We start from the raw sequence: 23,984 nt of genomic DNA on the forward strand, positions 1-23,984 counted from the left end.
AGGTATTATTACTAAGCTATCACCAGCAAGATACTTGTTTCAATATTTCTAAGTTTTAGTCAAGACTATATGAGACATTCACATTCCCTGATCTAATGAGATGCCCATTGTGACCAGAGAACTAGAAAGACAAAAGGCACAATTTATAACTAAGAAATAATTTTCCTCTGCTGAAGATACCTGATCCATATGAGGATTCTCTTGGTTTGAGCAAGACCTGGTTGAGCTATCTGATGCAGACTGATAAATCAAGTATTTTATCTAGTCCATGTATGACTCACTGCGGGAATGTCACTGATCTCTTTTAAACTTGGCAATAGATATCCTCTATCAGTAGCAAAAATTTTGTAATCTCTTCCAGTTCATGTTCATTTCTACTCTTCCAATAACTGAAGTGCCTGACACTGGAGAAGGGCCCATGCTGGGTTCTGGGCCACCTGATTCAAGGACACCGGAGAGGGACCTCCAGTAAGCACCCTACCAAGTGGGGCTAAGACTAGCTTGGTGATTGGTAAGAGTCTGTACCAACTCAGGTCAGTTCATGCTTAGAGAGGAACCACGGGGCCAAGGCAAGAACTAGCAGTTAAGTGACAGCAACAATAGTACCTTCCGTCTACACATTTTGGTGGGTATGGAAAGTACCTAAAGGGACAAGGCCAAATGACAAAACCAAAGAGAGGTCCCTCACCCCTCTCAATCAGACTTCCCTCCCTTCCACATGGTAAATCCAAACCAAATAAACAACAGGACAGGGATGGGGTGGGGTTTGATGATTTTAAACATGCCTGCACCTCTTTACAACAACAGTAGAAACCTTCAGTATAGATAAGGGACTCCGCAAATATGACAACCATTTAAAACACTGTATAAGGATTGTAAATAGCATTCAGAAACACTGGGAAACTATCAGGTAATACACTTCTCTCTCAGTGTCAGTTTTCCAACCTACTATCAGATTGTGAGTATGAAGGGAAAAATTCAAATTATGTGACATGATAAAAAAGAAAGAACTAAAAGGGATACTTGAGAAATTGAGAAATTTAATAGCAAATAATTTAAGTATTTTTCTGCTGAAAAACTGATAATTAAAATACTCAAATACAGTTAAAGTAGAATATTCTCACTTTTTGGCTGGGGCTGTTTTCTGCAAATTCCACATTTTCAATGTGTGATCCTCTGATGCTGTTATCAAAACAGGCTCAATGGGGTGGAAAGCAAGGGCTCGAATGCCATCAAAGTGACTTCGTAATGTAAACTTAGGGTTCCATGTCTTCCTCAGTGCATCTTTATTGTTTGCTATCTATTAAAGAAACAAGAAAGATACCCATACATTTAGTTCAGGACAGGAAAAAAATTGTATTTCCACATTAATTCTTCCTGATTTGTCATTAAATCATCACATTTTGCAATTTGCAAAACAATATAATTTCTAAATATAATTAATAATCAAATCAACAGGCAAAATTAATAATATGTCAACGAAAAGTGGTTTTCTTTGGAGAAATACGAATGCTATTACAAGAAAACAGGTAACATAATAGAAAGACTATTAACATAAAATAGATCTTCACTAGGATGACTAAAAAAAAACAAAAGACAAGTAATTTTCAACCTAAATCATAGTATAGAAACTAATTTGGGGTAAGAGCTGAAAAACTAAGTTACCTTTAAACCTGTTAACATTATAGAATATGATCATACTTCTGAGATTTTTAATACTTCCTACAAAGAGCTAAACTTTCATCAAATTGGCAACAAGGTTTATAAACTGGAAACACAAAATGTTAACACTGGAAGAGATAATCAGATGTCATAAAACAATAGATTCCACTTGTAAAACACATCATGTTGCTTTTCGCCACAGAAACTCCAACCCAGCAACTAAAAAATGCACTTTTTTTCTCATTCCAACTATATTCCAGCTTTTTTTTTTTCATTTCCAACTAACAGGAAAGCCAAAGAGGTTCATGTTTAACCTTACACTAGCACCACATATGAACTCTTCACACTCCACAACTAATAATCATGCTAGGTTTAAGCAAGAGTGGTGCAAGTACTGTTAACATACTGGAGAAATATTACCATATTTACAATGACAAAAACCAGCAACGATATTAACAATAGCTGCTATTATAAGCATTATTATTTTGTACATTTTTTAAAAACTTAAAGTGCATTAACTCACTTAACTGTCACAACAACTCTATGAAGGAATTAACATCCCCACTTTTCAGACAGTTAGAAGTGACTTGCATAAAGAAAAAAGTTAAGTGACTTGCCCTCTAGTAAGAGGAGTCGTCAGGATTCAAACCCAAGCAGTCTGGCGTCAGAGGCTACTCTTAATATAAACTAATTTAGGACCCAGAAGTTTAAAAATTTGCAGAAAAATTTGGATAGAGCATGTCATAATTGGGTCAGTAAGAAGACAAAATACAGGATACAAGGAACTACTATAAGAATTAGGGCTGGTTATCCTTGTGGGGGAGGCAGGGGGAGAAGTGAAATTAACTTTGACTCTTCTCTGCTCTTATTAATGAGCTGAAAGATTTTCATATGTAAGAACAATTTAATTCCTTCTGAATATCTTAATGTGGTAGACAGCCACTAAGATGGTTCCCAATCAGCCTCACCTCCTCATATTTACACTTTGTGAATCCCCTTCTACATCATAGGGTTGCTCTGTGTGACCAGTAACACAGAGCAAAAACCTTGCATCCTGGGTGTTCTTGCTCACTCTCTTTTCAAGGGCACTCATACTGGGGGAAGCCAGCTGCCCTAATGAGGAACCCACAGAGAGGCCCATGTGGTGTGGAACTAGTCTCCAGCCAATAGCCAGGAAGGAACAAAGGCCTTCCAACAACCACATGCATGAGCTTGGAAGCAGATCTTCCCCAAGTCAAGTATTCATTCAAGACTGCAACTCTTGCCTACATCTTGACTACAACTACGTGAGAGACCAAAAGCACACAGCTAAGCTGTCCCAGATTGCTAACCCCCAGAAACTATGATCTAACAAATGTTTTTTTTTTTTTTTAAGATTTTTATTTATTTATTTGAGAGAGAGAGAATGAGAGACAGAGAGCACGAGATGGGAGAGGGTCAGAGGGTCAGAGGGAGAAGCAGACTCCCCGCTGAGCAGGGAGCCCGATGCGGGACTCGATCCCGGGACTCCAGGATCATGACCTGAGCCGAAGGCAGTCGCCCAACCAACTGAGCCACCCAGGCGCCCTAACAAATGTTGTTTTAAGCTGTGTTGGTACAATTTGTCACACAGCAATAGATTACTAGTATGTGTATTAGAACTGGAGACTACTTGCAGGGTGCCTGGATGGCTCAGTCAGTCAAGCGTCTGATCCCAGACAGTCCTGGGATCGAGTCCTGCATCAGGCTACCTGCTCAGCGTGGAGCCTGCTTCTCCCTCTGCCCTTCACCCCATTTGTGTTCTCTCTCAAATAAATAAATAAAATCTTAAAAAAAAAAAAAAAAAAAAGAACTAGAGACTACTTTAAGAAATGCAGGTATAACACTAAGTTGTTTTTTTTTTTAACAACTGAGAGATAGTAAAAAGAGACAGAATGACATTTCTCTAGAGACATGACTGAGTTCCATAATTTATTGGACTAAATCTTTGTGAGGTTAGTATAGAGAGAACAAAAGTATCTAATGGGAACTTCTGCTTCTAGCTATGATGGACTAGATTAGGATCAAGTCTGCACTTGAGGACAAGTAGAAAAACAGAGCTAAAAAAATTTTTTTTTTTTAATGGATCAGTTATTCAATTACGTTCTTTGTAAGAAATTTAGAACACCAATTTGTGAGGGTAAACTCCATTTGTGAGAGAAAACACAGAGCGGAGGTAGCCCTGAAGCTGAGGAACAGCTTTGATTTTTGGCAGAATTTGCGAGTCCACAGCTTTCTGATCAACCTTGCACTGCTCTGTAATCTCGTATTTCTCTTTCTCGGTGTCGAAGATCTCACCCTCCTGGTGTCTGGGCTTACGCAGCTTCTTCTTCTTGAAGTAAGCATCAGTGAGATGTTTGGGGATTTTCACACTGCTGATATCAATTTTGGTAGAAGTAGCAATGACGAATTTCTGGTGTGTTCTACGCAGAGGAACTCGATTGAGGGACAGAGGTCCAGTCACAAGTAGCAAGCCACTGCTCAGTTGCTTCAGGAAAACTACCCTCTTGCCTCTGTGGCGCCCAGTGAGGATGATCAAAATGGTCCCGGGGGTGATACTAGCTCGCAGCTTTCTCACGTGCTGACTGAAAGGTTTTTTGCCGTGGCTCAACAGCTTTCGAGGCACATCTTCAGTAGGGTAATACCTAGGCATTTTGCGAAGTTTAACCACTCGGGTACCACCGTTCTTGTCACCACCAACTGGTTTTGTGACAGTAGCAAGAACTTTCTCCTTCTTTTTCTTTTCAACCCTAGACTTAGCTGCTGAATACTTCCTCTTGTACATGGCCTTTCTGGAATACATAGCCGATCGGGAATATCTGCCAATTCCTCTGACAAGTACAGGGTTTCGGCTGCAGTGGGGCTTCCCCTTCTTTGGCGTTTTAGCCTTGGGGTTACCCTTCTTAGCCTTGCCACCGGCATCAGCCTTCTTAGCTTCAGGTTTCTTCTCCTTAGTATCTGGTTTCTCAGCTTTTTCGCCCGCCATCTTGCAAGATGGGAAAGAGAACTCAGAGCTAAAAATTTTTAAGTGAAGAACCACCAAAATAGTGAAGAAAAAGCAGACAAGAATCCAGGGGAAGACAGAAGTCTAAAAAGCCTGATATTTGGACTTTTTTTTCCCAGAGGGTGTTTACTGATTTCAGAAGGGATGGCTGAGAGGTCAGGCTATGCTTTTGACAGCTGTGCAGTGCAAGGAGATACAAACCAGTGACTGTCAAGAAAACACGGCTTGGTGAACCTCCTTGCTCTGGGTTTTGAGTTCAAAGGGCTGCATTCTTTTTTTTTAAGATTTTATTTATTTATTTATTTACTTACTTACTTACTTACTTATTTATTTGCGAGAAGAGAGGACAAGCAGAGGGAGAAGCAGGCTCCCCGCTGAGCAGGGAACCTGATGCGGGTTTCAATCCCAGTTCCTTGGGATCATGACCTGAGCCGAAGGCAAACACCCATCTGACTGAGCTACCCAGGCACCCCTGGGGCTGCATTCTAGATAGAAGAGTTAACTAGAAGAATACAAGCCCTTACAGAGCCTGTAGATCAGTTTAGATTACCTGAAAAATTGAAAATGGAATGAGATAATCCAGATTTCTAGTGGCTACAGACATCTGAAAGAAGCAAATTAAAATATACTCCCTGAGGGAAGATATCTCTCTAGGCCTGAAGTTATTTCTACAGACAACTTTTCAGGTATAGTTATTTGCACATAATAAAAAATAACCATGCCTATGCAGGGTAATACAGCATAAATGAAAACAAGCAGATACATAATCATGCTTACTGTGTTCAAGAAGATAAAAGACAACATTGTAAATTTTGGAAGAAATCTATAAACAATTTAAAAAAAGAATTCTAGAAGCAAACAATATAAGACCTACATAGATGGGTTTAATTACAGATTACACATAACTGAAGTGAGAATTAGCAAACCAGAAGATGGGTCATAAAAACATCTAGGCTGAAGTATGGAGAAACAAAAGATGGAAAATACAGGGAAGGGAGTAGGAGACAGAGGATACAGAAAGATCTAACAATATAATTAGCGTTCCAGAAGGAAAAGAAAGAGAAAGAAGTGCAAAAGCAGTATTTGAAGATAAATGGCTAAGAATTTTACACTAAACTGATAAAAACATATTAAGCCAAGAAGGTCTAAGAACTTCAAGAAGGTTAAATAAAAAGAATCTAAACGTTGGCTGACATTCAAGACATAGGGAGATTATTAGAGAAAATAAAAAATCAGACTACCACTGAAAGACCAGTAATAGTTAACTTTGGCAGAAAACAATGGAAGAAAATGAAATTATATATTTAGAGCGCTTAAAAATGAAACAAAATAGAACAAAACCCTTGCCAAATGGAATTCGATACCAGAAATAATAGTTAACCCACTCAGGCAAAATACAGACAATTTAATAAAACCAGAAACTGAGGGAACTGGGCACCAGCAGACCTTCACCAAAGAGAAATATTAACTGTTCTTAGAGGAAAAGAAAAGTGATCCCAGATGGACAGTTAGATGTGCAGGGGGGAATAGAATAAAGCAAAATGAATAATGTAAAATGGATAATCCTTACTGAATACTGAATGTACAAAACATTACCTTGTAGGAGATAAATGTCTAGAGGAAATACATAACAAGAATGACATATATGTAGGGTAGGAGTTTTTTTGTTTTTAAGATTTTATTTATTTATTTGACAGAGAGAGAGAGAGCACACACAAGCAGGGATGCGGCAATCAGAGGGAGAGGAAGAAGCAGGCTCCCCGCTGAGCAGGGAGCCTGATGCAGGGCTCGATCCCTGGACTCCGGGATCTTGACCTGACCTGAAGGCAGGCGCTTAACCAACAGAGCCACCCAGGTGCCCCAAGGGTAGGAGACTTTAAGTAGAGTTAAAAGTGTCCTAGAGGTCTTTGCATTAAAATTTTGATAAGGATGTGTGTGGTAATCTCTAGGGTAACAATAAAAAGAGTAATGAAAGAGTGCATCATCTCCAAATAATGGGGTGGGGGTGAATAATGAAAAATAATCCCAATACAGGCAAAAATAGAAAAAGGAACACAGAATAGGTAGCACAAATAGATGGTGGACTTAAATCCAAATATTATCAGTAATTACTTTAAAAAGAAATGGACTCAATGCTCCAATTAAAAAGGTTGTCAAAGATTAGATGAAAAAACAAAAGTCAACTAAATGGGTGCTTTTATACATACAGACGTAAAACATAAGGATGTAAAAATAGAATTTTTTTTTTAAAAGCCTGTATCACATATGTGGAGAATGGGGAGCAAAGAGACCATTTAAAATAGGTTTTTGTAGTAGTTCCACGTGAAGAAGAAATGAAGTTGGATGGGAGGTAAAAGAAAAAAAAAAAGCTATGGATTTTAGCTATTTTTGGAGGGAGAACTCAAAAGACTAATAGCCTTAGCAAGAAAAGTGAGAATTTTTGATTTGCAGGAAGAGAAGTGAGTGGTGAGGTTGCTTTTTGGAGTACTCCCTTCTCATATCCATGGTCTGCCTTAAGCGTTCTTCCTACATCCCCCATGTGGCAGGAGCTATACTGTGTTCTCCAATAAAGATTAATGAGGTATCAAAGTTGAGAGGATTTTAATGAAGATAAGACAGATTGTAAACACTTTATAAAATAAGGAACTTTTTCTGACAATTTATTGTCATGAACAATTATAAATGTATTTATAAAACATATTAATATCCAACTGTGTTGGATATTAAATAAAGGAATGCATGAATAAGGTATCAAGATCTCAGTTTTGGTCCAAAAATCACTGATGGGTCTGCCTTAACAACTGAAAAGCACCCTACAGACATCCCTGCCTAACAATAGTTAAAATCATTTGTAGGCAGGATATTCACAGGTAATGTACTAAAGAAGAAACACAAATATTGCCATTGGGCAAGCATGAATTTCAACTGATCACTGGTACCCTAAAACACAAACCCAAACTTGGTAACAGGGAATTTTTTTCCCTTATCTAAAGCCAATAAACAAGCTATAATGACTTATGGATTTAGGCAAAGCCCATAATTTTAATCTCTATCCAATGTGAAAAATATGATCATTTACATAATATATTCATATTTTCAAAGTTTCCAATTAAAATGAAACCAAATTCTATACTTGTGGAGAAGTTTGACCACTTTTTCTATAAAGTTAACTTTTTATTTTTAAGAAATGAGAGAAGAACAACAAAAATAAAACCACGACTCACATCATAAGTTAGTGAATCTGCTTCATTGGCCACCGTAAGGCCTGCCAATTCTCCAAGTCCCAGTTCACTTTCAAGGGCTTCATCTGCTCCCATGATAAAGGACTTCCCAGAAGAAGGAGGAAAGGTCAGTGCTTCCACTGCCGGGGGAAGACAAAAGAAACATAAAAAACCTCTGAAGTGTAAACAATTATCTCATAAAGACATGTCTACATTTATTCTTAAATGCTTTTAAACACAAAATTCAGTTAGAAAGCTCTGAAGAACTAGCTGCTTTTTTTTTTATTCTATTTATTTATTTGAGAGACAGAACACACGTGCATGGGTCAGAGGGAGAAACATACTCCCTGCTGAGTGCGGAGCCCAACAAGGGGCTCCATTCCAGGAGCCTGAGACCATGACCTGAGCCAAAAGCAAGAGTCAGATGCTTAACCGACTGAGCCACCCACGTGCCCCAGAACTGGCTGCTTTTTCTGTATCTTAACCATAACTAAAGGTATCATCTAATTAGAAAAGCACAACATGAAACAAATCCAATAGACAATTGTCCTTTCTTTTTCACAAAAAAAAATAACTAAAAAAAAAAGTAGGCTTTCCTCATTTGATATTTCTTGTTAATTACTCAAATTATTTCTATCAGTTATTAAATATATATAACAAGCGCTCTGAACACTGCTGGTCTCATTCAAAATAAAACTGTTTAATTCTATAACCTGGAAGAATACAGAAAATTTCAAATGAAAATGGTTACAACTGTAAAATGTGCCTCTATGAGGTAAAGTTAATGCTGGTGTTAGAAGTCAGGATTATGACTGGAGACAGGGAACGAGCAGTGATTTGAAGCGCAAGCAGGACTTTCAGGGCCCGGGTAATGTTCGGCTTGTTGACCTATAGGCCGAGGTAACAGGGCTGGGTTCACTTTGTGATGATTCACTGACCTGCTCCCTTACAACTACAGCAGTTTTCTGCAAGTATGTTGTATTTCACTTAAAAGGGTTTATTTCAAAGAAAATTTTTTTCATTGTACGTGGATTTTTTTTTCAAAGATATTTTTTAAACAAAGTGTCCATTTGAACATTTTCATTAGCTGCTAACTGTGCTTCAAGAGGCCAGATTTTCTTTGTGATAAGTGAAAATATCTTTATAACACTGAACATGCCAATCCAAATCCTTCAATCACCATCACAGAAGAACCAGTTAAAAGCAAAATGCCAAATGAAAATAGGAATTTAATTTGGTCAACAGTAAACTGCTGATTTTTATAAATGCAAATTATTCTAGCAAACTGTCAGAGGTGGTCTTTGAGTAGTTTTTTAGAGGTGGTTACTTTACTAATGACAAACATTTATAAGTTGATTACATGAATTTAGTAGTTTAAACTAAGGCTGTTAAAAAAAGTAAATTAACTTTTTCTTAAAAGAAACAAGTCAAGGGGCGCCTGACTGGCTCAGTCAGTTAAGTGTCCTCCAGCTTGATTTCGGCTCAGGTCATGATCTCAGGGTCATGAGATCGAGCCCCATCATGCTGGGAGTGGAGCCTGCTGGAGATTCTCCCTCTCCCGCTACCCCTCTCCCCACTTGTTCTCTCAAGCTCCCAAGAAAAGAAGGAAAGGAAAGGAAGGGAAGGAAAAGGGGAAGGGAAAGGGAAAGGGAAGGGGAAGGAGAAGGGGCAGGGGAGGGAAGGGAAGGGAAGGGAAAGGAAGGGAAGGGAAGGGAAGGGAAGGGAAAGGTAGGGAAGGGAGGGGAAGGGAAGAAAAGGAAGAAAGACAAGTCAGTTAATTAATGGAAAAAACTGGACTTAAAAGGTGCTTTTCAGCTTTGGATTCAATTATGTAAGTTTAGATTCAATCATAAGTATTTGTTGAAATGAAAGAACAGTTATGGGCTTTAAAAATAGTAGAGGAAGACACTCTACTTAAAATCCTTTAAGAACAAAGGAGAATATAAATTAAGACATTTTTAAACCACCATACAATAAAGCAGCAATAATAAAAATGGGTTTTACCCAAACATACCACATATCTTCTGAGGGGTTTGAACAACTCTAACATTTACTACTGAAGAGTGGGGACTGTTTAAGTTAGAATGGCAATTTTCATGCCAAAATTTCAACAAAAAGACTCACATGAGACTATGAGGCTGGGTCTTCAGCCAGGTATTTTGTTTGCTTTCATTTTTTACTGTTTCCAGACAACTTTGTTCAGGTGTGAAATAAAAATGATTCTTAAAAAAACAAGACTAAGATTCATGGGATTTGAGCATACACACTGTTTGGGCTAATTTAAATAATGCTCTAAAAATGACCAAGTAAAACCTGAAAACAAAGGAAGGCAGCAACTCCTTCTAGCACAAACCACCGGCTAAGCACCGGCTAAGCCACCTGACCTGAGGGCCCGAGAGAGAGCAACCATGGGCAGAACTCACTTGACTGCTCTCTAAGATGCCCTAGAACTTAAGACTATACATCACATTTCTATCTGGTAACTAAACATTACTAGCTCTAATCACCTCTAATCAAATTATTGAACTGTGCCTCTTAAGTACGGCACTATCTTCTGAATTACTAAAAAAATAAAGTAATAAACATTTATAGCACACATAGGCTATGGACCCGTTTTCTGAAACTAAACTGGAGACCAAGAAGCATCAGTCACAGACAATTAAATACACAATGTATTTGTTACATACTTTTTCTATTGCTGAAAACCTTACACTGAGGAGGAAAGCTGAGGACAACCAATGTTACAGACAGTAAGCTAGATAGTCAACGCTTCAGTTTTTTTTTTGTTTGTTTTTTTTAAAGATTTTATTTATTTGAGAGAGAGAGAATGAGAGACAGAGAGCACGAGAGGGAAGAGGGTCAGAGGGAGAAGCAGACTCCCCGCTCAGCAGGGAGCCCGATGCGGGACTCGATCCGGGGACTCCAGGATCATGACCTGAGCCGAAGGCAGTGGCTTAACCAACTGAGCCACCCCGGCGCCCGACAACGCTTCAGTTTTAAGATTCTTAAATATTTTTTTTCTTTCAAGGGCACTTTCTGTGGCTTATGTAATGCTTTTGTACATTTGTCATTTAGTATATAGTACTTAGTCTACCTCTATTATTAGAGGTAGATATATATTATATATATTATATATAATAATTCTATTATTAGAATTCTAATATAATATATATATTATATATATAATAATTCTATTATTAGAATTCTGTAAGGTGAAATCTCTGATAAAACTCTTTAGGAGTTATCAGAACAAAGGAAGAACTAACTTTTCTCCTTAACTGGACCTCATCTTGGAATAACTGAAACCGATTAAAAATTCTCACACTGATAGTGTCAACTGTTTGTATCTCCTAGTGAACAACAAACATACCTAATGTTGTTCACTTCTTTCATTCAAAAGACATGTCTACATCAAAGAAATTGTACATTTAGACTATAAAGGTGTAATGTACACGTCTTCATTATTTAATGTATGAGTAATAAATTCCAAATGTACTATAATTAACTCTAACAAATAACTAACCATGTTATGGTCAAAAATTTCATTTAAAAAGTACTCCAACCATAAATCTGTCCACCAAAGTTCTATCAGTTTATGTCTCTTTAAAATGTAACTGAATTTAAAAACCAAGAAAGAAAAACACTTAATGATTTTTCTGTGGCTTTTTCCTGGACTGTTTTGTTCAATCAAAAATAATTTAAAGAGGCATATTCACTGCAAATAATTACAGTATTTAAATTCAAGACAATTTTAAAAAATAAATTTTGAAAAATATTTATTAATCATTAATATTACTTTTATGTCATACTGGATTTTCAGCTACTGTAAATATATATATTAAAATCAATTTCTACATATAGGCATTTAATACATTTATAAACAGATAAATCAGAACATCTATCTAAAAGACACCTAAGATGGTGCTATAAAAAAACTAGGAGCCTAAATTTCCAACAGGGAAAGGGTTAAGTATCAAGTCTAAAATATAAATATGTAACCTTAAAGTTATAATTATGAAAGTTATTTTTGTGGGATTATTCTACTTGGGGACTATAACTTTGTAAAAAAAATATACACATTTGGACAAGGACTAAAAGGGAACAAAGTAAAAACAGAAAGCAGAAAATGTGACTAGACTTTCAGGTGTCTTTTTTCCTTTTTTCATTTATCAGTGACAAACTGCTTAAATAAAACATCTGAAAATATTTATGAGTCTCAGAGTAAACATCTGCTACCTATTTATGCTTTTGTACATAAGTACAAAAAGTACAAAGTGAAGTAAAAAGTAAAAGTACAAAGTAAACATTTACTACCTATTTATATTTAATTTTCTCATTGTTGCAATGGTATAAATAAAACAGCCTATGTATACCAAATATATGGCTTCTGTAGATCCAGGGGATGTTCTAAACTAGAATTCAGAGTTGGTCTTTAAGTTTATGCACCTTTCTTAAGTCTAAAAGATTGAAGCTGGAATCAAACTCTCTTGAATGTAAGAAAGCCTACTTTTGGGGGATACTATGTAGATCAAACATCTGTAAAATAAAATTCTTAAAGAGTCCTTCTGAATAACTGAACTTATATATGTATATCCCCATACTTTTTGTGCTCTAGTGTTATCTTTTTTTTTTTCTTAAGAGGAGAGGAAGGGGGGGGCACAGAGGGAGAGGGAAAGAGAGAATCCCAAGCAGGCTCCACACCCAGCATGGAGTCTGACACAGGCAGGGCTCAATCTCACAACCCTGAAATCAAGAGTCGGACGCTTAACTGACTGAGCCACCCAGACACCCCCAGAGGTCTTACATACTTACCTTCATCTGCCCTATTTATTTCGTGTTCAGGAAGCCTGGAGCTGGTGGGTCTGGAAGGTGAACCCACAGATGGCTGCAATGAGGGAAGTTCATCAACATCTCTCAAATTAGCAAGCATATCTTGTAGTTTTGACCTATTGGGCCCTAGCCCAAAAACAGGGAGGAAGAGAACAAAAAAGAAGAGAATTATTCAACTGCATCAAAATGGTGCCACAAACTTTATTCACATCTCCCTACATTCAGCTTTAAAATTACCCTACCATATTAAAAAATAATTACTTTCCAAGTTTTCAAATTATTTTAAAAGTTTATTTCTTGAGAAGCATTATGTTTTACATATATTTTAAAAATTAAGCTAAAGGAATAATATTGCTATTTGCATGAAAAACAATGTTCATGTGTAGTTTGAACCATTAAAAATCGTATTATTCTATAATCCTTGTATATTATTCCAAATGCAGACAGATACCACGGATTGTGAAGCTACTGTGTACTGCATTAAACAATAACATCCCTTTTTGTTTGTCTGTTTATGTTAAGTTGCATTCATTGCCTTACATCCTGAAACTATGGTACCCGAGGTGAAATCTCACGCCCTACTGATTACTTACCTGAGCTTTGATTCTTCATTCTCCCACATCCCTGTTTTGACTGTTTTATATAGGATAGAGGCTGAAACAGATCTTCGGTAGTTTTTCCTGTTACAAGTTTAATTAAGAATGGGAAAATCTTACCCATAGTCCATTATGGTTTTTTTTCCTATACCAGCAAAGAATACAACTACTTTTAAGCAATTTTAACTAATACCTAGAAATATATTTCAAGACAGTATGATTGGAATACACAATTTGACTGGAAATATTTCTACTAGACCACATCAAAAGGACTTGATCAAACTTTTCCAATGAGTAATTTTTAATTCAATTAAAAATATTTATGGTGGTTTATAAATCCATGCTTCATATATCAAGTCAAAGCTTTGCTTCAGTTCTGTTTTTATGTCTTCACTTGTTCCCAGATCACCATTTTACTAAGACAACATGAACTGACAGCAATAAACAAAATGTGCTGAGCCTCACTCTGCAGTCCTTCTATCCTCAATGAAACACATTAAAATTTCTCTTCCTGCAGTCATTTTTCTTCATCATACAAAAAAAAAAACTATGTGCTATATGCCTGCCTAGTGATCATAATCCCCAGTCAGGAAATCCAATAGCTTCCATCAGTAGGAATACTGTTCCAGTCAAATGGTGCCATTTTAGATCTTAAGTGCTAAATTCCAACTACAGCAATGCCTTGATATTTGACAAGAACTGAATCATCAATATAATAGTAGGTGGATTCTACATAAGACCTAGATATCCTTCCAATTGAGAGATGTTTTACATTTGAAGACTTTCATTATTGCAGCATAAGGACTTAAAGAAATACCAACTTTAAGCCAATCTGAAAATTAAAATATTCTTTCTCATTTATGATATTTGCATTAAAATTTCAGTATAACTGGTTTTGCCATGGTCTGCAAAGTGGTAATAAAGCATGTCTCATTACGGTTTAAGATTAAATTTTTTATCCATACATTTGGATAAAAGGTACAAAACACTCTTAGGTTTTAATATTAATCTTTCTCACTGTGATTTAATTTATATTGAGGAGGTATCAAAGAACATCATCTCAGTTATGTAATAGTTGATATAATGATAACATCAAAAATAGTCACTGACTTTTTATCCATTCAAGCTAAATACTTGTAACACCTAAAATATTTTTAATAAAGATTTAAATGTTTATCAGTAATGACTACACTACTTTTTCCAACTTTTAAATACAGATTTCACTAAACTGGATTTTAATCTTACTTTACACTACTTTAATATCCCAAAGGATGCAATTCCTTTTGCCATAAAAGGGAAACCCATGTTCATATTGTCAATGAGAGTGGAAGCACAAGGAGGTAGTTTAGCCTTGCTCTCCTAAAAAGGGTGTTTTAGATGGTGTCCAGGGATGCTTGAAAGACTTTGTATTTCCACTTTAATTAGTTCTACTGCTAAACCTAATAATTTGTATAATGAATTTTATATATATATATATATGATTCACAGGGCTAGCAATTTCATTTTAGCTTCCATTTTTGATATGGTAGACATCTTATTAAAAAGGAAAAAAGCTAACTGATATTACTATAAATGAAATTGGCCAAAATTTTTAAATTAGAAAATAAATACTTTTAAAAGTTGTGTATTTGACTCTGTGCCCTGCATAGCATATAGTGGTGAAAGCAAATGAACTGTTTATGAACACAGAGAATATTCAGGGGTAGAAATTAACTTTGTCTCCAAGTCCAAAAATAATATGCAATAATTTGGGTGGATTGCCAGAGGGTCATACTAGATGAGATTTAAAATTGTCAACAGCGAAAAATCATTGTGGAATTAAATATATATACTTTAAAAATGAAATTATCACTATGTTTTGATTATATAGTCCCACACTCTCATGAGGCTCTAGATGTATTACTGGGATATATTATGGTTCCATAATCATATGCATGGTTGTTTTTATTTTTTTAAGGTCATACTCAAAGAGCTAACCATTTAATTTCAACCCCTGAGAGCAGGTGAAAAGGAAAGAGATCAGGAGCAGAAAAGAAAATGAGTAAGTGGTTTTAGGAAAACATTGAAAAAAAAATTGGGGGATATAAAAGAGGCAAGTTTTATGATTTACAGATACAATGTTTTCCACTTACTCTTCACCCCCTTTTTCCCCTTTCTCTCCTTTTTGTATTGTTCCTTGAGTTTGGTAATTACTCCCTGGTCCACATTCCAGGCTTCAGGCATGAGACACTGGTCTTCCTTTTCTAAATAGAATGAAACAAATGAAACAGCCTTTTTAAATAAGATATTGAACACTGTAAGTCAATTCACTGTTATGTCACTGAATGACATAACAACCATTTTGTTCATCGCATCACTAATTTTAAAAAGTCATTGCTTATTCTTTAGATGTATAAGTCATACAAAATATAATATCTAAGAAACAACAATCAATTCAATTTCCTAGGTAATAAGAAATTTCTCTTGAAAAAGACATAGAAAAAAAAAACCCTAGAAGATTTGAGTGACTTTTAGTAAATTAAGCCCAAAAGCTCTAGAAGAAGCCCTCATTTTCTTACTCAATTAGGACTGCTCATAAAAAAATTTATTATGTAATGAGAGATTATTAAGAGATTATACAAAATAGTCTTCAATAATCTTTTCATTTTACAAATTTTATATTTTTGGCATGTGTTCATCAACTAATGATCATTTTTTTTTACAGGCCTTATAAATAGCACTTTTTTTTTTATTTTCAAAAACAACTTTATTCATGACACATATTAAAAAAAAACTCCCACCCCCTGGAAATGAGCTAAAAAAATAAACAAAATCCACCTCCCACCTCCCTGTTCCCACTTCCTCCCATTCCCTCCAAATAAAAGGGAAAAAAAGGCAAAGGAAAACAAAACAAAAAACTGAAAAACAAAAAACGCCCCCAAACCCCCCAAAACAAGGTAGTGCATTTCCCCAGGGGGTAGGGGAATTTACACTGGAGCCGCTGGGAGCGGAACGGAGATCTTCCGGCTACAGAAACCTGCAAAGAAAGACACTCAAAACAGAAAAAGAAACACAAAAGGAAACAAAAGAGATCACCAGGCAATCTGGAGGAGCAGGGAGCCGGAAAAGAGGAGTGGGGTGGGTGGCAGATCTAGCAGGACAGGAGCAGGTGGAGGGGACTGTGAAAGTTAGGGAGAAGATGGAGGGAAGGTAACAAGCAGAACAGTTTGGTGTCCTTCCAGAGCCCTGGGTAAAAAAAAACCCTCCTACCACCCATGCCCACCTACCCTTGAGCAGCCCCCAGGGGGGTGAAGTGGGACAGGGAAACAAGGGGAGCAGTTTGAGCAGTTGAGACGTGTCCATGGCGAATCCCCAGAGTGAATGAGCAGCCCCCTGCCCCACTCCCTGGGCCTTCCCCTACTCCCCAAAGCAGGTCCCTCCTCAGCAGCTAGTTATGGGATTCTCCCCCTTCCACAGTATATCTTTTTTTTTTTAATTAAATAGCACTTTGTGAACTTATCAGTCAACCTTCATTCAAAATTTAAAGCAATTTAAGTGATTTGTTTACAAATTCATAAAAAGGAAACTAAGCTCTTAGTAGATAAGAAATTCAATCATTAATTTTCACTATTACAGGAGAAGAAAATTTAAAGAATGTGTTATATATTTTATATTAGTGTAAAATTACTTATATACTATATAATGCTATGTTTTAGCTCAGAACTCTCACTTGAATTCAAGACTCATATATCCAACTGCCCTAGACTCTACATTTCCATTAGAAAGTCTAACAGATCTCAAACTAAATGTAAAAAACCAAATTCCCAATCTTCCAAATCCAGTGTTTCATCATCCTTCCATTTGCTCAGACCAAAAACCTCCCTTTTCTTCCATATTTCACATCAAGTATTTCACAAAATACTGTTTTTTCTATCTTCCAAACACATCCAGAAACTGACTACTTAGCACATTCTCTACTTCTCTAATCTCTTAGTCTCTTGCTAGAATTACTCCAATAATCGTCTCCTCTCCCCTCACACCAAGACTATTATCAACACTGGGTTCTCTCTCAATAAAGCCAGAATGATGCTTTAAAATCAAAGTCAGATCATGGCACCCTTCTGCTCAAATTCCTCCTGTGGTTCCCCATCTCACCAGTGGTCTATGGCCCTACATGATTTGGTCATTTCTTACCAAATTCCCCCTTAGAATCACTCTGCTCTAGCCATTCTGATGTCCTTGAATTCCTCAAGCATATCAAGGCTGCTGCTATCTTGGGGCATTTGCTGTGGCTTTCTTTTTCCTGAATATTTCTTCCCTGGAAACCATATTGCTAACCCACCAATCAACTTTGAGTCATCTGTCCAAATGTTACCCCCCCAATGGGACCTACCCCATTACAATTTTAAATTGTAATCTGTCCCCTCCACTTCACCCCAACCCCAGCACTCTCTATTCCCCTTACTCTGTTCTACTTTTTCTATTTTCCATAGCATTATCACCCTCTGACATGCTCTATCATTTATGTTTATTAAAGCTTATTGTCTACATTCTCTTAGTAGCCTATATGGACCACAGGGGTAGGGATCTTCACCAAATGATTTGGCACATACAAAGCATTTGATCAATATTTGTTGAATGACTGGAATAAACCAAAATGAATCGGAACAAATAGGAACCTATTTTTAACAAGTTAAATTTCAATCTACAGGTCAAAAAACTTAATTGGGCTCCTGAAAAGATTAAACATAATAAATTTAAAAACTCAACATTTTTATAGTTCTAACTATAATCTATCAATAATAAAAAGTTTCTACTTTCCCAGAAAGATCTAACAATTAAAAATGTTAATATTTCAGCAATCAGGTCTTATTAATTTAAACTGGGTAGCTTTTGGATCCTACAACGTCTTCAGTTTTTTAAATTAAAAGTTAAGCCTTATTGTAATCTTCACTATACTCACAACAATAGTAATGGAAGATCATGGAAGATGTGTGGTTAAAATCTATTTACTTGCCAGAAACTAAAGAGATTCTTAACCTAGGCATATTCACTCCATTTTTAAGGGGGAAGGGGAAAAATAAATAAAGCACTTAAAATGGTTTAAAAGTCCATTCAACTAAACAGGATTTGCAATCTAGTTCTTTTAATTGCTTAAAAGTGAAATTTTCTGAATATGAACAATAAAATCCTAAAAACACACAAGGCTAAACTCCTGATAAGGAAACCTCTAGTCAAATGAAAGATTCCATTCACTCATATTCAGAAATACCCAGTACACTACTAAAGAGTAAGACAGCTCAAAGGTGAGACCAGTCACTCATGTTTTCACCAGTAACTTCCTAGGAGGTTAGCTGAAAACGTACACACATGTATCATATAAACTCTGGGCCATGACTCGCACTATAAAACAAAAGAAGTGACACAAGAAACAATGCATCTGTCTTTGGAGAGAAATGAATCACGAAACCCTTGCAGTAAGACTGACAATGAAAAAAGCCAACTATTATTTATGCAGATGTATGACTCCTCAGAGAAAGACTTCTGTGTAGACAGTGGATCTAGCTATATTGGTAGAACTGGTGTCTAAAAGATCTGAGTAACTTGATAAATAAACTCAGTAGTAACAATACAGAAAAGAGATTTTACTTCAATATCCCCTTGGTTTCCAAACTTTGTTCTGTTGCAAAAAAAAAATAATAATAATTATAGTCACTTTACAGCCATTATATATTTCAATGACTAATTGTCCCGTATAATTACCATCAGATATTTGCCACAAAAAAGGAAAAGAAGTGGCTTTGTTCCTTGACTACAAAAAATTCTCAACAGGTATTTGTGTTCTCTGAAGCCAAACTGATGGTATTTTGTGATCCACAAGATGTTGGGTTATGCATAAATTATTAAGAAACTTGGGTTTTTACTCCCAGAATATGATGTTCATTCTTAAGAAACTCTGCAGGATCATGTATGGGATAAGAACAGTTTTGTAAGTATGTAAAGATGTCATAAATAAATAATACCTCAATTTAAAAAAAATAATAAGTCACTTTATAACCATTATATATTTCAATGACTAATTATCCTGTATAATAATTACCTTCAGATATTTGCCACAAAAAAGGAAAAGAAGTGGCATCATAAGAGTTCCTGAAGGTAAAGCCCCAAGGAAAGCCCCCAATTTAAAACCAGGATAGTTACTGATTCTCTAACTCTGTCTTTAAATAACATAAAACCACAACTAAGGGAGTCCTGGAATTCTTCAATCTCAACAGAAAATTTTCTCTCATTCTCAGTATCTGTCTCACTCATATTACATGTACACACACCTGCTAGAACTGATCACTTTTGAAGAATTCATCACAATCCTACCTTACTGATAGCAACAATTCATTTCCAAACCCAAAGAACAATCTATGCTTTAGAAGTCTTCCCCCAAATACTTGTTTTACCTCATTAGATGTTTAAAATATTAAATCTGTTTAGAACAATTTGCACCAAAAAATTCTATGCCTTGCACAAACTGCTGAAATCTGCCTAGATTGAATAACTATAGTTTTTTAAATTTATACTTCTTTTTCACAGAAGATGCCAGAGATGAGTCTCTAAAAACTCTTCTATTACATTCTCAAACTCAATTTCCACAAAATCCAGATTTGCAAGTTCTACTATCTAGGCAGGAAACATAGAACATTCTGTGTATGGATTCAAATTATTTTCATGGTATACTGCTCATATTAAAAAAAGATAACTAGTTGTACAGCTTCCTTTAAACATGCACACACAGATATACACCCTGGATAAAAGGTGACAACAGTAAAAAGTTCATAGGATGTTCAAAATTTCAACATTATAAGAAATTTACAGTGTTCTTCAAGATGTTGCCCTCCTGGTAAAATACTAGTTTCTTTTGTTTACTTAACACCTCTGGCTGGATCCAGTATGTTTCCTTACCCCATTCTGTTCCATCACCTGCACTTCTAGACTCATTGTCTCCTTCCTCTGATGTAACCAAGAAGTCAAATTCCTTTAGAGCTTCTTTTGTATCTCGATCTTCACTGCTATCAGGTAATGCTTTTTTCCTAACAATCTAATGAAAAAACATGCTAAGTTAAAATTTTAGGGTATATTATGAAATTTATTTAAATAAAGGAAAACAGTATCTTTTTTTAAAATTTTTTATTGTTAATCACCATACATTACATCATTAGTTTTTGATGTAGTGTTCTATGACTCATTGTTTGTGCATAACACCCAGTGCTCCACGTAGAATGTGCCCTCTTTAATACCCATCACCAGGCTAACCCATCCCCCCACCCTCCTTCCCTCTAGAACCCTCAAGTTTGTTTTTCAGAGTCCATCGTCTCTCATGGTTCGTCTCCCCCTCCGACTTACTCCCCTTCATTCTTCCCCTCCTGCTATCTTCTTCTTTTTCTTTTTTCTTAACATATGTTGCATTATTTGTTTCAGAGGTACAGGTCTGTGATTCAACAGTCTTGCACAATTCACAGCGCTCACCATAGCACATACCCTCCCCAATGTCTATCACCCAGCCACCCCATCCCTCCCACCCCCCACCACTCCAGCAACACTCAAGTTGAAAACAGTATCTCTTTATCACTGAATGAGGAAACCCAATTATTGGCTTCTTCAGAAAGTATACCTTTGTTATGTTAAATAGCTATAATACTTAACCAATTCAATGTAAAACAGGTATCATTTAAAAAAGATATACATTACACATTTTAAAGTAATAATTTAAACTGTTCAAGGATAGCTTGTTTTGAGTAAGCTAATGAAATCATATATTGAAAACACTGGAATATAAGATAGGTATTTAAATTATAAATAGATGAAAAATGTGCCTGACATACTACTGTACTATGAGAACTACAACCATATCCTCATATTTCTTGGATGCACTGTGCAATGTACAGACATTCTAATCTAACCAAAAAGAGAACCACTTCATAAAATACAAGAGTTTTACAGAATATAACGATGATAAATGTTAACTCTACTACATAAGTCCCTAAAAAAATCTAAAATTATAAAAACTACAAACTCATAAATGCATGCCTCAAGTCTCAGAAAGTATGGTATTAGAGAAGGAAAAAAACTTCCCCCAGTACCTCTACTGTTCCAACCTTGAATCAGTTTTCTCTAATAACTCTTTATATATTCAAATTTTTTCTAAAATACTGATCTTTCCAAGTGGGACTTGACTTAGATTCAATAGCCAATCTGACAAGGGCTGTTATGTCTTGTTTTATGTATTTACGAATATCGCTGGAATCACAAATCCAGTTGGAGGACTGAAATTTAGGCTTAATGTATGCAGAGATAACTTTTGAGATCTCTATGTCAAAACTCTTTATGAAATTATCTTCTTTTTAGTCACCTCCATTACCAGAAGCCCAAAGAAATTAGGATGAATGGTTTGCAGCTTCTTTTGATAAAATGGATTCACTATCTCAGCTTCTCCGGGCCTCAGCTTCTTCACTTCATGCAAAATGGAAATAGCATGACCTGATCAAACTTTATCACTGAGTTACTGCAAGTGGATTAAAATTATAAGGGTTCAACAAAGTGATCAATGGGACAGAATACAGAGCCTAGAAAGACTCTAAGAGGTAACAAATACCTGACTTGTACGCCCCTGTTCTCATGCTCATTCCTGGTATCACTCACCAATCACAGCACTTTTCATCTAAGATCAGATACAGCCTCAGAAATCTTTCTCAGTGAAACAGTATGGAAGTTCCTCAGAAAGTTAAAAACAGAGCTACCCTACAACTCAGCAATTGCACTACTCAGTATTTTAGATAAATACTGAGTTTAGATACAAAAATGCTGATGATTCAAAGGAGCACATGTACCCCAATATTACAGCAGCACTATGAACAACAGCCACATTATGGAAACAGCTCAAAGGTCCATGGACAGATGAATGGATAAGGAAGATGTGGTATAGATATACAATGGAGTATTAGCCATCCAAAAATGAAATCTTGCCATTTGCAACAACACGGATGGAGCTATAGAGTATAATGCTAAATGAAATAAGTCAGTCAGAGAAAGACAAGTATCATATGATTTCACTCACTTGTGGAATTTAAGTAACAAAACATGAATATAGGGGAAGGGAAGGAAAAATAAAGTAAGATCAAAACAGAGAAGGAGGCAAACCATAAGAGACTCCTAACTATAGAGAACAAACTGAGGGTTGCTGGAAGAGAGGTAGGTGGGAGGATGGGCGAAATGGGTGATGGGCATTAAGGAGGGCACTTGTTACAATGAGCACTAGGTAGTATATGTAAGCGATGAATCACTAAATTATATTCCTGAAACCAATACTACATTATATATTAACTAACTTGAATTTCAATTAAAAAAAAAAAAATCCTTCTCAGTGTAGCACTCCAGGAAGCCACTATCAGAAGAAAGCTGGTGCAGTAGATGAAACCTAATCTGCCTTCACTACCCTGGTATATATAAAAACTGAATAGGAGAAATCAAGGATTCTTTAATGCTGCTAGAATAACTGGTTTAACTATTTAGAGTATTTCCCTAAAACCTAGACATACTTTTATGTTTACAGCATATTCCAATCTCCCATCCAGCAAATCTAAATAAATAATAAAAAAAATGTTTAAAAAAATATTCATGAGAGACAGAGAGAGAGAAAGAGAGGCAGAGGGAGAAGCAGGCTCCCAAGGAGCAGGGAGCCTGATGCGGGACTCGATCCCAGGACCCTGGGATCATGACCTGAGCCAAAGGCAGACGCTTAATCATCTGAGCCACCCAGGCGCCCCAGCAATCTATTAAACAAAAAAGTTTGACATACTGAGTACAGAAAACCCATGCTGAAGGTGTATTCTTTTGTAACTATATGCTAATAGTTTTTTCTAATTTTCTCTGGGCAGCCAAACTAAGGTAGAAAAGTATCCCTGAAGAGTTATACCAATAGAAGACACTGACCTTCATTGTTCCACAAATAAACACACTGCCTAATTCATCTTCTTTCACCCTAGAGGCTTGATTTCTCCCTTCCCCCAACCCCGATGAGACACCAGATATGAATTAGAGGGGCCATCACCAACACCTTGTAGATAGAGAATTCTTGTTCTCAATGCCTGATGAAAAGGGCAAGGAAAATACGTAAGTATCTGGAACCTTATATTGAAAAGCTGAATGTATTTTCAACATTCTAATTACTAAATATGGTAATAAGTCACAAAATTAACTCCTTGGGAAAAAATCTGTTTCTAGGTCTCTCCTCCATATAACCTTATGAATGAAGATACGGTAAGTTGCAGGCCACTTTCCATCAAGTCTCCCACTTAAATAAAAACTCCTGTGTTTTTAATGGTTAGGCATATAAGAAAAGTGCAGTTGCCAACAGAGAGTAGGATTAGTAAATGGGAAGGGGTGGGGTTTGTTATAATAAGTATATATTACTTTTCCTTACCTTCCAGATTCTACTCCACTCCTACCTCTAATGAGTTTAGAAGGCAACTTAAGAATTAAGGCAAACACAAAAAAGTTATAGGTTGCACAGGGTGCCACAAAGATTAGAAAAAAGGATAGACGGCCACTTTGGTTTTAAAACCATTAGAAGAAACAACACAGATGGGGATGACACAATAGTTAATGATTCTTAAACCCATTCCT

General features: G+C 36.2%; 1 protein-coding gene and 1 pseudogene across 2 annotated transcripts in view; both read right to left on the reverse strand.

Annotated features, from left to right (window-relative positions):
* Nucleotides 1-23,984, reverse strand: part of STRN (striatin) — a 94,148-nt gene that overhangs the window by 15,057 nt on the left and 55,107 nt on the right. Inside the window, exons 7-12 of one of the 2 annotated variants that reach the window (XM_028117142.2) lie at nt 20,265-20,400; nt 15,464-15,574; nt 13,329-13,415; nt 12,718-12,861; nt 7,909-8,045; nt 1,125-1,300 (exon numbers count right to left, since the gene is read on the reverse strand). In XM_028117142.2, the coding sequence (XP_027972943.1) occupies nt 1,125-1,300; nt 7,909-8,045; nt 12,718-12,861; nt 13,329-13,415; nt 15,464-15,574; nt 20,265-20,400 (791 nt within the window). The remainder of the gene's footprint in view (nt 1-1,124; nt 1,301-7,908; nt 8,046-12,717; nt 12,862-13,328; nt 13,416-15,463; nt 15,575-20,264; nt 20,401-23,984) is intronic. The other variant, XM_028117141.2, reaches the window with a different exon arrangement.
* On the reverse strand, nt 3,757-4,677 carry LOC114219600 (large ribosomal subunit protein eL6 pseudogene; annotated as a pseudogene).

Source organism: Eumetopias jubatus, unplaced genomic scaffold (assembly GCF_037043125.1).
Source record: "Eumetopias jubatus isolate StellerSeaLion01/CBP00866 unplaced genomic scaffold, mEumJub1_p1.0 scaffold_9, whole genome shotgun sequence".
Taxonomy (NCBI): Eukaryota; Metazoa; Chordata; class Mammalia; order Carnivora; family Otariidae; genus Eumetopias; species Eumetopias jubatus.